Source organism: Thunnus thynnus, chromosome 19, assembly GCF_963924715.1.
Source record: "Thunnus thynnus chromosome 19, fThuThy2.1, whole genome shotgun sequence".
In the NCBI taxonomy this organism is placed as follows: Eukaryota; Metazoa; Chordata; class Actinopteri; order Scombriformes; family Scombridae; genus Thunnus; species Thunnus thynnus.
The window spans coordinates 2,750,848-2,766,618 of NC_089535.1; the positions used below are offsets into that span (position 1 = coordinate 2,750,848).

A 15,771-nucleotide genomic window follows, 5' to 3' on the forward strand; every position below is an offset into this window, starting at 1 on the left:
GTTTAGAGGAAGATCATGGTTTACTACTTCCATAAAAGATAAGTCTGGCAATTTTCTATATTTTACTTCTTGTCAACAAATCTCATGTTTGGATCCAAACCAACAACGAACTGATCTACTAACAAGTATTGTGTATCCAAAACCTGATAAAAAAGATAAAAAACTGCATGCTACCTAAATGCCTGGATGAACAGAGAACAGATGGTTTTTAACTGCTTTTTAAAAGAGTCCACAGAGTCCAGAGACCTCAGACTTATAAGGAGACTATTCCAATGCTTAGGTGCTGCCAACTAGAATGCACATCTCCCCGAGTCTTAAAACGTGTCCAAGGGGCAGTTAGAAGACGCTGGTTAGAGGACCAGTAGTGTGAGGGTGCAGAAGGTCCATGTAGGCCTCTATAAGTGAGCACCAAGATTTTAAAATAAATTCTAAAATTAACAGGAAGCCAATGTAGAGGTGTTAAAATAGGTGTAATGTGTGACCATCTGTTGGATTGTATTAAAAGCCTATCAGGAGCATTTTGGACGGTTTGTAAGTGGTCCAAGGAAGATTTATTTAGGCAGGTCAAAAGAGAATTACAGTAGTCTAGACGTGAAGAGATTATAGCATGTATTAGCATCTCCATTGTAGACCTCTGTTGTTGTCAAAACATTATTAAAAACATGTCAGTGAGCCACACCACTGCAGTGGGTGACATGTACCTTCATCATGAAGAGTTTGGTCAAGTTAGTTTGTTTAGAAATGTCTCCAAAGACTAATGATAGCGATCACGTTTTCAGAGCAGAAATACTTAAAATTTTAAGTAAATATCATTTCATTCTTACACCAGTATTCCGTTGGTATTCTAAGGTAACTGCATTTACATTTAATATTTGTAAGCAACAAAAAATAAATATAATTTCATAAAATTATGTGAGAATTGTGATTTTCATCCTACAATTGAAGTGGTGGAAAATGACTAAGTATATTTATTCAAGTAATGTACTTAAGTATAATTCTGATGTACTTGTGCTTTACTTGAGTATTTCCATGTGATGCTACTTTATACTTCCACTCCACTACATTTCAAAGGGAAATATTGTACTTTCTACTCCACTACATTTATTTTACAGCTTTAGTTACTTTTCAGATGAAGATTTGACACAATGGATAATATAACAAGCTTTTAAAATACAACACATTGTTAAAGATGACACCAGTGATTTCCTACCTTACAAATAAACATGCCCACATCACGCCCACACCTCCACACAGCCATGCGGAGGTGTGCCGCAACACCTGATTTGGTCTGAATACGGCCTAACATGCTGCTTACACGCTGAGGCTTCAGTATTAATAATCTAATGATGTCATACAGTAGAAGGTCAGAGAAACCAAACCACTACTTTTACTGCAATACTTTACCTACATTTTGCTGCTAATACTTACGTACTTTTACTTATGTAGGATTTTTCATGCAGGACCATAGACTGTAAAAAATGATGGATGTAGTCATCATGACACCACCCATTGGTTTGTTGACTCCCATTTTGAATCCTTGAGTTTGCATTTCTACCATAGCCATCTTGTGTTTTTGGAGCCAGAAGTGACCATATTTGGATGAGGATGGAGCTGACACTAACGCTAGCTGCTAGCTGCTAGTGTGGCCACGCCCTTAATTATGCATAACTTTAAGCCTTAATAAAATTTAAACGGGTGAGTTATATAAAAATTCACCCTTGTACAGTTGTCATGAATGGGGAAATTTGCTATAGAGACCAAAAAAAATTTTTCTACCAAGCTGTAAACATGTTTATTTCTGCTGTAAAGTTGGCCATCTTAACATGGGGGTCTATGGGGATTGACCATAGACTGTAAAAAATATGGACGTAGTCACAGGGACGTCACCCATTGGTTTGCGAACTGCCATTTTGAAGTCTTGACTGTAGCGATTTGACCATCACCATCTTGGATTTGGCCGTCGCCATGTTTGATTTTTGGAGTCAGAAGTGACCATATTTTGACAAGAGGGTGTAGCTGACCATAATGCTAGCTGCTAGCTTGGCTAGCATGGTGCATTTACAATCTTTGGTTAACAGTGATAATGCTAATGCTTATGCTAATGCTAATTTTCGCTGGAAAAAAACAGGCCTGTACTCACTGGAAAAACTGATCATCTGATTCATTGATGGTTCTTTTATTACAACCAAACACTGAACAAGACTGTTTTTAGGTGACCACAATGTTACAATTAACTTTAGTGAACTGAAAACACAATGTGTAATAGCAGCAGCTACACCTATATGCAAAGATTACATTACGTAAGCGACATTGCAGTGGTAGCGACCTGTCAATCATAACATAGCCACGTCCGCATTGGCTTCATTTTTCAGCCCTAGAGTTTGCCACTTGTGCAGGACTTTTACTTGTAATGGAGTATTTTTACATTGCTGTATTGGTACTTTTACTGCAGTAAAGGATCTGAATACTTCTTCTACCACTGTATGACTGTTCCAAAGCAGCAGTGAAAAACAGCAATAACTGCACACAAACAGAGAGAATCTCTTTTGTTGGAGCAGGTGTGATGAATTCGGAGATGCATTAATGATCACTGACTGTCCCAAAAAACAATCATTAAATTCCCACACAGTAGCCACCAAAACACCCATCTTCTGTTTCTCCTGCATGTATCCGCCTACAGAAACACTCACTTGCATTCCATTATATCGGTTATTCAGCTACAATCCTGGCAGTTTGTTCTGTTATTGAAATATGAAAAAACAAATCCAGCCATCACAGGTTTTAAATCAAAACAAAAGGAAAGGAATTCTAAACAGGCTCTAATAGAGTTTTAATTACAGAAGCTGCTTTATGGAAGGAATTAGAAAATGGGGCTGAGAATAAATGAAGGAAATCATTTGGTCAAATGCTGCTTCCTTACAACAACAAACATGAATGTGGAGCGGAAATGATGATGAGCCTGACTCTGTGATTTACTTTCCTGCAGTGTGTGATGGGAATGTGGGCCAGAGTTGAGAGGATTTATCCAATATCCTGAAGGTATCAATGTCAGTTGACCGCTGGGCTGTGTGTCACGGGAAAAAAGCTTACATGACTTCATATGTGCTCTGAAGCTTAGAAATGATTATTGTACCGCAATACCAGATAGATGATGTGGAATAGATGTGTGGCAGTGTCCTTATTCTCTGTTTCTTTCCCTTTACTGAGAAAAAAAATGAAAAAGCCACTGACTTTACACATCAGAGTTATTTCACAGGTGTTGGAGAGTATATACACTCCAAAAATGTTGACACTGAATGTATGAGTAAAATGTTCAGTGCTGAAATATCTGATCTTGCAGCACATCATCCACTCAGCATTTTAAACAGTTCTCTGGTTGTGTTTAGTCACTGGCAGCACTTTAGGTTAAGGAAAGATCAACAAGTCCTCAAAATTAAACAACAAAATACATTGCTTGACCACGTGACTCCAGAATGACACTTAAGAGTGTTTTGTAATCTGCGGGACAACATTTGTCTTTGCTTTCCAAAACCTTCACACATTACTGTTAAACAATAATGATGTTTTATGATGTGACAACGCTGTGGTTAAGGTCTGTATAAAGCCTTTTGTGTCTATAGATTGAGCTGATGATGTCACTGATGATGTCATTTGAGTCAGCATGGGTTAGAAAGAAGTGAGGTTACCAGACTTCTGTAGCTGCTCATGTCTGCTGGAGGCTAGCAGCTCCAGGCTACATTAGCCGCTACTAGCATAACACACATCTGACAGAAATGTTGAGTGCGGTTAAGTTGCATTGTGGGTAACGTAGGTGCCATTTTGTTTACAAGGAAGAAGAATGTGCGGAAATAAAATCAACAGTATCTCTGTTTCTGCTGTATCAATTTGATCCTTCTTTAAAAAAAAACTATCCAGTGTGAGTCTGACAGTGTTTTGGGAGTGCGATGATGCATCTGTGAAGGACTGTTTTAATCAACATGTGAGAAGAAACAAATCTACTAGGCCTACAATAATTATTTTCATTATTGATTAATTTCATGAATATATTCTAAATTAATCGATTAACAGTTGGAGCTACAATTTAAAGCCCCAGCAAACACAAACATACTCAGTAAAGGAACATACAGCGTAATTTTTTGTACTAATGATGTAACAGTACAGTAAGTACCAAAATATACATGTAGGTACAAGGGAACAAGATGTGAAGTTATGGAATAAGGGGGTAATAATCTGAGAATTTGCAGAGAATTTATACTGTAGGTATTTTTTTTAATTAACAGGTCCCTATTTTAATGTTACTGGGTACAGTATGACTGTAAAACCGAGTAAACATCTGGATGTTTGAGGGAAGATGGAGTAAACTGCAATTAATTTGAGTATTTCCATTTTATTTGATAGATTAAGATTTTAAACTAGTTAAAATATGATGAATTGTTGCAGATCAACAAACTACAACATAAAAATATTGTTTAGATGCATCTCTGATCATCAAGTAATGTATTATATGATAATATAATGCTGGGTGCAAGTAATGATTATTAACTAACTAACGATTAACAAGCTGATTATTTTCTCAATTAATCCATCAAAAATGTCCAAAGTGACGTCCTCAAATTTGTTTTGGTGAACAAACCCGAAAATGTTAATATCAACATAAGATTAGCTGGAACTATGAGGGATGATTAATCAGTTATTATGCGGATTCATTTTCTGTCTCTCACCCCAACCCCAATAGTCGCATTGATTAACAAACTAATCATCCAAGTAAGAACTAAAACCAACAGTAAGAACAGGTTCTATGTGAGAAAAAGCATCTAAATGCTGTTAAAATATGGAACAAACATAAAAAATGAAAAAAAAAAAAAAAGTATCTTGCGTAATTAAAAGTTAAATCCGCGTTTTTCAGAAACGTATGTGACGCTGACAGACGCATATTTCCCTCTCTGATGTCCGGAGTGTATCTGAAGCGCAGCCGGACTGTGGACAGTTTGGAGTCCGACGGAAGCTGCGCGTAAAAAAGCGCGTCCTCGTTTATCCGCATCTCTTCTCCTCAGCGGAGTCAGTCAGTCTCCAGCGCCCGGAGAGGAATCACACAGCGGGACACAAAGAGGATCAAACGCGGATTTATCAGTTTGATCTTTTATTCTACTTCCTGAAGAAACTTTACCTCCCATCTCATTTTTTTATTCTTCGATTATCGACACACATCTGATTAGATTTTTCCTGCTGTGTTCTTCAGTCCTGAACAGCGTTTTTGTAACAACAGTGTGGAGATCAAAGCATCCAGAGAGTCCAGTCCAGAGACCTCCTGCCTCTATTTCTCGGATATGCAGCGGTGCGTTACTGGAGAGTTTTTATTCACCTCCAAATTCCTGTAAGAAAACCAACTTTCAAACTTCTTGGTATGGAGTGATCCACCGAGGAGAGGATCCACACATTCTTGTAAGTAAACTGCAGATTTTAGATGATGATATATTTATTTTGAGGATGCATCATGAGATTGGGTAACAGTGTATGAATCAGGTACCAGTTAACAAGTACAATGGAAGAAAACAAGACTATCATTTATGGAACGTAACTCACATTTTATACGTTTTTCAGTAACATTTAGCTCCTTTCATCAGCTCACTGCAGACCTGCAATTTAGGCAGCATATCTGTACTGACAGCTCCTGTCTTTCATGTATTTATTTGTTTGTCTGCCTAATTGGTGAAGTCCTCTGTGTTTATCATTTTATGTGCTTCTTATCCTCATTTTATTGCATTTATTAGTATCTTTGTCTTTTTTTATTGTTTTTAAATCAACATCCAGGTGCCCATATCAGCAGTGAAAGAGGTTTTCCTCGCTGTAATCATTCTTACTGTTCATACTGGCCATTAGAAGATCTCCTCAAAACGTCCTCCTCGTTTTGTACAAAACTGCATTTAAAAGTTGATGTGAAGCTTCTATTCAGCTTCAGCAGTCTGAGTTAGTCATATCAAGTGGATATCTGACACATTTACAGTCTTTTTAGCATCAAATTCCCTCTTTGTGTTTCCTCGGACAGTGTTTCCCTGTTGAGCTGCAGGTGGAAGTATAGTAACAAAAAGAGGAACTTTGGCACTAAAAAGACTGTAACGTTGAAAGATATCTACTTGATTTGACTCATTTGGACGCTGAAGCTTCATATTAGCTTCAGATAAACTTTTAAATACATTTTTGCACAGAAGGAGGACTGTGGATTTTGTCCTCCATCACTTCAATTGTAAGTGCATCATGAAGGGATCTTCTAATGGTCAGTATGAACAGGAGGAATGATTACAGCAAGAAAAACATCAGTGTTAGTTTACGCTGCTGACTGTAGTTTTAAGACAGACTTGAAAAATTGTGAACCCGTCCTTGAAGTTGAGGTCTGTTGTAGTCTATAAGCTTGTGGCTTCTTGACCTCTCTAATCACATCTGTTTTATTTCTGTTAACTGTTTTTTATGCTGTTTTGTGTGTGCAAAATTGAAAAAAACTAAATCAAATAAAAGTGTGAAATGCCTTAACTTAAACTATACCATAGTCTCTGCAGAATATCAGTATGAACACAAATCTTTCCCCAAACTTCAGGTTTGTTAGTATAATTTATTTCTCCTTTCCTTTAAAATGCCCAAACATTGCTCCCCTGTTTCCTGTAGTCTTATTGTCTTTCACTGTATCAACTAGAGCTGCGATGATTCGACTGGCAGCAACTATTTTGATAATCATTTTCTAAAAGCAAAACTGTCATTTGTGATGATTTTCTCTTTTCTTTTCAAATTTGATGATATTAACACAAGCTGTCGGAAAGTATGTCAGACGTGTTTTCCTGTAATTTTGTTGACCAAACGATAAATCGATAATCGTCAGTTGTATCGATATTTAGGTACAAGTAGGAACAAGTATTTTACCTGATTTATGCAACAAAATCACTGGAAATTGTAAATAGAGTTACTTTAGATGGTTTTTATGTTAAATTTACTGTTGACAGGTTTGAACACATCATAAGTGTTCATATAAACGTGCATATATGTTTGTATTCTTATTTGATAATCTTTAGTTTTAAATGTTATTAAGTTTTTTTCCCTTTTCTGATGAGACATCTTTAAGATTTTTTACCCATTTAATGCATTATGTTTGTTACTTTTGTGTGTGTGTGTGTGTGTGTGTGTGTGTGTGTGTGTGTGTGTGCATCTTATTATTTGTGCAAATAACTAAACTAAACTAAAATCTTCTGGAGAGATATATCATTGATTTACTGTCTTGCATGTTAGATGTACAGATCCTCGTCTGTCCAGTCATAATTATGTTAACTTGGAAAACAACTTGAGAAAAGCCAGCAAAAGCTTTTTTTTGTTACTAGAACAGACTGTTATAAAGAAGTGGAAAACACAGTTACAGTTTGGATAACTGGCTCAAACAATATGGATTTATTAGCAATGCAGCAAGCAGCTCGTGACCTCCAACAAAATCATACTGGACAAAATGGGTTGTGGGCACACGTTGTACAAAGAAATGTACCTCAGTAATGGACTAAAACAGTACATTTCATATGATTTAGGAAGAAGGATATGGTCCAAATGTGCCAGGTGCAATAGATTCAAACATTTCCTTTTAGTTAGTGCAATAAAATTAATGAATTTTCACTGTTAACTACCCAAAAGAGTCTTATCAATACTCATCTATGCAATTTAAATCTTGTATCTTGCTGTATCAATGTAGAGATCATGATTTAATATGCAGTATCTGCTACATTTGCACTAGCCATGTACTATCAGACACCATATACTTTATATTAAGAGTATGGTTCTTGTTTTTACTGTAAGTTCAGTTTCTGGTCAAGATTTTAGTCAGCCTACTTGTTTTTATGTCTATTTTCTTATTTATCCCATTTTCCATATTTTTATTTTGTGTTTCATGTGGGAATTGGATGCTGTAACTCTACAATTTCCTACTAGGATTAATAAAGAACTCTATCTGTCACTAACTCTTATCTTTATCTATCTCTCTCTTGTTTTTGTCTTTTGGTTTTTTGGTTGGATTTTCTGGTTTGAGGTTGTAGTGGGTGGTGGAGGTGTACTGGAGTGCATTGTACTGAAGAGTGTCCCTAATATTTTGTCTAACTCATTGACATTGAAATGTTCTGTTTGCAAAAATCATAAAAAAATGTATTTAAAAATGTATCAAATTCATGTAAACAGACATAATGATCAATGTCTTCAAACGTGTCTCTCTCTTGTAGATCTCCCTCGCAGTGTAACGATTAGATGGCTGACTGACCCTCAGTCTCTCCTCTCACTGGGGAAATCCTGTTTCTCAATGGTTTACCACAGAAACATCTGCTCTCCTGCTGCCTCTCATTCTGTAAGAGACTGTTGATAAAGTCCCCCCCCCGTCCCCCTCCTCACCATCACCATCATCACCACCATGGCAGCAGCTCCAGATGCACCCTGCCTGTCGGAGCTCGGCGGACTCCCCAGCAGGAACATCAGCCTCATCTCCGGCACCCGACCCTGCAACCGCAGCACCGTCAGGACCTCGACCTACTCCCCGCAAGCCACCGCCGCCTTCGCCATCTCCATAACCTTCATGATGCTTCTGACCATCGTCGGCAACATCCTGGTCATCATTGCCGTGCTGACGTCCCGATCCCTCAAGGGCGCTCAGAACCTTTTCCTGGTGTCTCTGGCTGCAGCAGATATTTTAGTGGCCACGCTTATTATCCCTTTCTCGTTGGCTAACGAGCTGCAGGGCTACTGGGCGTTTAGCTCCATTTGGTGTGAAATTTACCTGGCGCTGGATGTTCTCTTCTGTACTTCCTCTATTGTGCACCTGTGCGCCATAGCACTGGACCGCTACCTGTCCATCTCGCGGCCGGTGACCTATGGCGCCAAACGCACCCCCATGCGCATCAACGCAGCTATAATTGTTGTCTGGCTGATTTCGGCGGTCATCTCGTTCCCTCCTCTTCTCTCGCTGGACAAGAGTGAAGGAGGTGAAGAGGTGTGTGAGCTGAACAACGAGCGCTGGTATATTCTCTACTCAACCATTGGCTCCTTCTTTGCTCCCTGTGTGATCATGATCCTGGTGTACGTGAGGATTTATCAGATTGCGAAGCAGCACACGCGCTGCCCACCTGGGCGGAAGAGTAAAACAGCAGTGAGAGGAAGCGCCAGCGTTGCAACCATCGAGCCTGGGGCAAAGTTAGCTGAACAGAACGGGGATCAAGGAGGTACGACTGCGAGCCAAAGAGAAAAAGTTTCAACCAAAATGTCTTGTTCGGATTCCACGCCATCATCACTTCAAAAAGACCCTGAGAACATCACGAGCCAGGACACTCAGCACCATCCTCCTAACTCGAGTATCGCTCAAGTCCAAAAATCCACCTCTTCCCCCTCAATCCCCCAACACGGCAGGCAAATCCTCAAAGTTGTCCCCAAGAAACAACTCACCAAAAGAGGGGAAGCACAGACGGATGTGCATCTCGACAACAGTTCCAGCTCTGGTTCCGAGGCCGAGCTGGAAATCTGCGAGAAAGATGTTGCAGGTAAAGAAGAGGCAAACAAGACTGACGAGCAAAGCAAAAGGTTCAAAGTTCAGATGCTGAATCTGGCTGGCAGATACAAAAATACAATGGCCACATCATCTGGCACCAAACTGGTACATGAGGGAGCTCATAACATTCAGGGGACACCCATCTCTCGCCGCAAAGCCATGGCGAACCGGGAGAAGCGGTTCACCTTTGTCTTGGCTGTGGTGATGGGGGTGTTTGTGATCTGCTGGTTCCCCTTCTTCTTGTCTTATTCTCTCCAGGCGGTGTGTCCCGAGACGTGCAGCATCCCCAACCCCTTGTTTAAATTCTTCTTTTGGATAGGTTACTGCAACTCCTGCCTCAACCCGGTCATATATACCATCTTCAACAAGGATTTCAGGAAGGCCTTCAAGAAGATACTGTGCAGGAGCACAAAGGGTACGTTCTTCTAGAAAGGAGTGTTGTTATGTTTTGAACTGCCGGCGGACCGAAAGACCTTTCATCTGAAGATATTATTTCTTCCTTTCTGTATTTCTTTCTTGCAGTATCGACATAAACACTTGTACATTAAGGAGGAAATTCATTTTCTATGCTGCTTCTGTTTGGAGTCAGCCTGACAAAGAGGGAGATTTCAGAGAGCCACAGTCAAGTGGCTGAATCAATTATCTTTAATGTTATTTAAGAATACGGTGTAATTGTATATTCAGTGACTCTGAAGAAGAATGATTTGATTATATTTTGAAACGGATGTCAAAAGGATACAGGGTCTGCGATCAGTGCTTCAAAGGGTACAAACAGCTAGGATGGTGTGTTTGTGTTTTTCTGTTTGTGTGTATGCATGGGTGTAGGGGAGAATCGCCTAAGGGTCTTACTGGAAGAGAACAAATATCACTAAGTGTCCTTTATCGGAGATAAAATGGGCACTCAAGGAACACAAGATCAGGGAAAATGTGAGCATCTTCTTCTCTGTGCTTCTGCCTCTTTTTTTCTATCTTTCCTTCTCCATTTCTTCCCTCATCTAAAGCTGTGAGTTGGAACATGTACATTATGACGGATTGAGGGTTTTTTTTTTCCCTTTATATTCCCTCGTCTCTGCAAACCGTTGGATGTTACACCTCGCGCTGGGAATTGCTCATTAAGGTGATAGCCAGAGGCTTTAACAGGAAAGCTAGAACAACAAAGCTGAAAATCAGCCGAGGTTGCATGAAAAGATTGAAACTCCACATGTGAATCTGGTACTTGGAGGCATCAGGAGCTGAGCTGTTCACTTCTCCCTGCTTCCTTTAATCTTTCTTCCCTTTTAATGTTATTTTTTTTTCTCCTCCTGTAAACTAAAAATAACACAGGGAGTTAGCTGTTGCAGCTCAAGGTGTGCTCTCATTGAGATTTTGATTTCTTTGCAATATTTAATGAACATGATGGACAGCGAGCTCTCTGCCAAAGCAATAGAGACTGTATCTGAACCCGGCTCTGACCCCGGCGATGAGCAGAATCGCTGATGAAGATGCTCCTCTTTACTCTGGACTGATCTTACTTTATGGGATATGTGGGTGTGAATATGTGTGTTTGTGTGGCTGAGTGTGTGTGCAGCTGCATGTTTTTTTTCAAAATGCACTTATTCTGTTTTGAAAGCCAACAGAAATTTGCTTGAGTACTGTACACACATGTAAGATAACACTGGTGTCAGAAGCAGCTTTGTACAGTATTAGCTTAAACATAAAACAATAGTCTTGCTTGCTGTTTTAAAGTCCAACTGAAATTAAATCGTATGTTTTTTTCTGCTACAGTACGCAGATCTACTCTGTGAAACACATGTTCTGTGTTCAACAAAACAAGAGTTTACAGTCATACGATAGTTAGACCCAGCAGTGCTTTGAGCTAAATGCTAATGTTTAGCAGGTGTAATGTTTACCATGCTCACCATCTTACTTTAGTATGTTAAAGCTGGAGTGTGGGACTTTTGTCTCCCCCTTCTGGCAGTGAGGGTGATTACAAAAACAAAGTCAACACGTGCTTACGTCATAGTGGTCTACTCTGTTGCTACTGTTGCAGCTGAAAAACGGTGGATAAATTGTTTTGAGCGTCACAACTCATTTCATTCGGAACATTTGGAAAGTCTAGAAGAGCTGCAAAATTGAATTATTTTATCAAGTTAGCATAGGCGTAAGTCTTTAATGTGCATGCTCTGCACATAGAGCATGCACAGTACGCATTCATCCGGCCAACGCAGGAATGTCAAACCCAACATCAGATTTAAAGACTCTGTGAATTACAGAGAGATTTATCTGGAGGCTTAATCAGCATTGTGTGAACTCGTTTGGCAAGGGCTTGAATGTAACGGATGTTCATTCATATGTAAAAATTCTGCACTGCAGGTTTTACATGCTAACATTTGTTAATTAGCACAAACCACAAAGTATAGCTGAGGCTGATGGGAATGTCATTAGTTTTGCAGGTATTTGGTCATAAACCAAAGTATTGGACAAATTAAAAAATTTACATGATGATACCACTTTCGCCACTTCAGCGTTTTACAGAACAAACAAATAATTGAGAAAATAATCATGTGATTAATTGATAATGAAAATAATTGTTAGTTACAGCCCTAGTTGATTTGTTTCCTTACCCTTGCCATTACAAGTACAGGAGTACTCGACTGATTTAGTATCAGTATTTTGACTTATAATATTGTCAGACTCACAATGGACAGTTTTTTTTTAAAAAAAAAGAAAAAAAATCAATGCGGCAGACTAAGAGATATCATCTTTTTTACTTCACACATTCTTCTTCCTTGTAAAAGCCTGGCGATTACATTACCCACAATGCAACTTGACCACTCACAGTTGGGTGGGAGATTAGGGTGTTTTATACTGGTATGCCATCCAAAAGCTATCGAAGAGGACATACCAGGCGTTTTGTAGTTTTCTGTCATTTATATCCTGTTTTGATGTTGGATGTTAAACATGGTCAAAGTTCCAAAACTTGAGGTGAACGTATGTAGAAATGCTGCCTGCAAGTCAAAGTCAGTCAATCTGCTCTGAACGCTTCGTTTGCGATGTTACTTCTCCTTCATCCTTGTGATGACGTCAGATTGTTCACTCATGCCCACAAACAGCCATCTGTTCTGTAATCTTTGTTGCTAAGGTTGTTGCTAAGGTGGTTGCTAAGGTGTTTCCATGTGTTGTCCACTGGCATATTTCAGATGTGATTCAGCTCCAACATGTACGGATGGATTTGAGAAGTTGACATTTGGAGTAAAGAAGGAGAAAAAGAAGTGAAATCCTGCTACTATAGTTTGTTTACGTAGCCTCTGGAGCCGGAGGAAGCTTCCTGAAACTGACCAATCAGAACAGAGTGGGCTCATCAGGAGGCGGGGCCTTAAAGAGACAGGAGCTAAAACGGCCTGTTTCAGACAGAGGCTGAACTGAGGGGCTGCATAAAGGACCAGTAGAAGATAAATAAGGAGTTTTAACTGTAAATCATGCAAAGATATTCCAGTAGAGCCCCAGAATATAAACATACATCTGGAAATATGCAGAATATGTCCCCTTGAAGATATTTCACTCAGAACCACAAATGTAAACATAGTGGTGATGGAGGAAAAGTCAGAGGAGCAGGGAATTTCTAACAATCCATCAGATAGATGTTGAGATATTTCATTCTGGACCACAGCGGTGGAGCGACTGGCAAGGTAGTCAGTCACAAGCATGGTCACAAAAGCTGAACACAGCTTCAACAGATGACAGTTATTAGAGTCCTGTCTAAGAACTGTATATAAACCACGTCTCTGTTGTGGAACAGTTATATAAAACTAGATATTGACACACAGCTAATAAGCCACGAAGGCTTCCTCCATTTGTGACTCTCTGGCTTTCTATTTCATTAAAGGCAATTTTCTATATTTTTCATCTTGTCAACAAATCTCATGTTTGGATCCAAACCAACAATGGACTGATCTACTAACAAGTAATGTGTGTGTGTGTATCCAAAGCCTGATATATCTTATTATATCCTCTGTGCCGTAGACCTCCGTTGTTGTCCAAAAACTATTTAAAAAAAAAACATCAGTGAGCCACATCGCTGCACTGGGTGATATGTGCCTTCATTATGAAGAGTTTGGTCATATTAGTTTGTTTAGAAACTCCAAACAGGCTCCAAACAGGAGATTTATTGATTGTAAGAAAAATATAGAAAACAGGCAGTTTTATCCTCTAAAGTCCATCACCAAAGTTGAACTCAACATAAAAGATTATTGCAGATTATAAATGGTAAAATAAAACGTTGATTCCATTGAAATTAAGTAATTTAGCCCCAAAATATTACCATTTTAAATGTTGCTGTAGGCCTACCTCCATGGTCTTGGTGCCAGCTCAGCTGTCTATCAAACAGAAACAAAGGCACTTCAATTATGATTTTTTTTACAACCACACGGTCAGATTTTTGTGATTTCAGTTGGACTTTAAGTGTAGAATAGTGATCAAAACACCGCTCAGTATTGCCTTGTATCTACTTCTTCTTCTTCTCTCTCTGCTCCTGTATTGTTGTGTCCCAGTGCTATGCTTTAATCTTAAACCGTTTAATATTAAGGGTTGAATAAAGGACACGGTGCGACTACGAGCACTGACGGCAGTCACTTGTTGTTTCAGAGGAGAGTGGGTGGGATTGACTGTGAGCACTTACAGATCAAAAAAAGAATAATGGAATCAGACAATTTACCATCGCTGCTCTCTGTCAGAGTGTTTTAGGATAATTATCTTTGTCTGCTTCACTGACCTTTGACCACAATATAAGAACAAAACAATGAGATGGATGTGGAAACAAAAGTGAAAGATGAAGTGAGGTAATAGAAGAAAAGAATCCAACATGCTTTTAGACAACATAATAGTTCAATAAAAAAAAAATACCACATATCCTAAAAATCAATACATATACCTGTTATATTCAGAGGTGGGATATAACTCAGCTATACATTGAACACATTAAAAGGATGTTTAAATATACATGTCGATAAATCAGTATTGATATTCCAATAATATATGATAATATATAGAAATGAAACACTCTAAATGGGGCCATTTTGCATATGGAGCAATGGCTGCAATGGCATTTGTGGCCATTGCAGACCTGCATAGTCAGCGGACTCACTCGTCTCCAACACTAGCCTGGTTTTCTGCTGCTTGTAGCCCGTGATTATTGATTGTCGAGGCAGCTGTTGAATGTTCTTTCCATAGAGACAAGTTTCAGAGAGGCATTGCGGCAAGCTCAGCCACTAGGACGAAAGAGTACTTTTACTTTTGATACTTAAAGTACATTTTGCTGCCAATACTTCGGTACTTTCGCTTGAGTATGAATTTTAATGCAGGACTTTTGTAGGACTTGTAATGGAGTATTTTTTTTTATTGTGATATCTTTTATTTGAGCAAAAGATCTCAGTACTTCTTCCATTAAAGGTGATAATTAACTGACCTACATTAGTGCATAATGTTCTGTTCACTCCAGTTTACTTCTTGCGGTGAGGACGCACTGATGATTTAAAGGTAATGGCAAATGGTTAAGGTAATTTAAAGTTGCTAAAGCCCTCCTATGGTATAATTTGGTGTAATTATGAAAGCTCTATTTTAACAACTGATGAAAATATTCCATTGTAATTTAAATCAGGAGGAGCAGCGGGTTCACTGAAAAACAGTCACAGTCATTGAAGCTTTAATTATTACTGGGGTGGGAGTGAAAAATGACCCACATATGCGCACCAGACTGGATTTAAATCACTGACCAGCAGGTAATATTCAAATCACCTCCTTTACAGGCAGAAATCCCGACTGTCCGACTGCTCCAATTTTCACTGGGATTGTTTTGTGGTTCGACAAACAAACCTTTTTATGCTGTCGGGGTGTTTTAAAGATGCTATACCTGTAAAGGAACTGATGTAGGGCTTGTTTACCCGAATTGAAGAACTTGTCAGGAGATGTCTTACGCAGGAATATTTATTGAAGTTTGATCGAGGAGAACAGTAGAGGAGTTACAGTACAAGTGAAAACATTGTGCAACAACACTCAGTTCTGCTGGTCTACTTCTGTACGATAATATTTAAACCCTTCACCAAATCCTTACCCTCACTACCTGATTAAAGTTAACTGAAGTCACGTAGTCTGTACACTGGTCACTTTCAATCCATTCTAAGAGGAGACTAGTCTGACTGTCTGAACAAAGCACAACACCTGACCTTGGTTGCCATAGG

General features: G+C 39.0%; 1 protein-coding gene across 1 annotated transcript; it reads left to right on the top strand.

The window, feature by feature from the left end:
* Window positions 1-8,249: 8,249 nt before the first annotated feature.
* Window positions 8,250-12,078, top strand: LOC137171162 (alpha-2B adrenergic receptor). Its single transcript, XM_067574941.1, has one exon. The coding sequence runs from the start codon at window positions 8,429-8,431 to the stop codon at window positions 9,983-9,985; it is 1,557 nt and encodes a 518-aa protein (XP_067431042.1). The 5' UTR covers window positions 8,250-8,428; the 3' UTR covers window positions 9,986-12,078.
* Window positions 12,079-15,771: the final 3,693 nt, after the last annotated feature.

Bases quoted from the DNA above. Each gene is read 5' to 3' on its own strand.
- LOC137171162 (XM_067574941.1), top strand. From the start codon at position 8,429: ATGGCAGCAGCTCCAGATGCACCCTGCCTGTCGGAGCTCGGCGGACTC.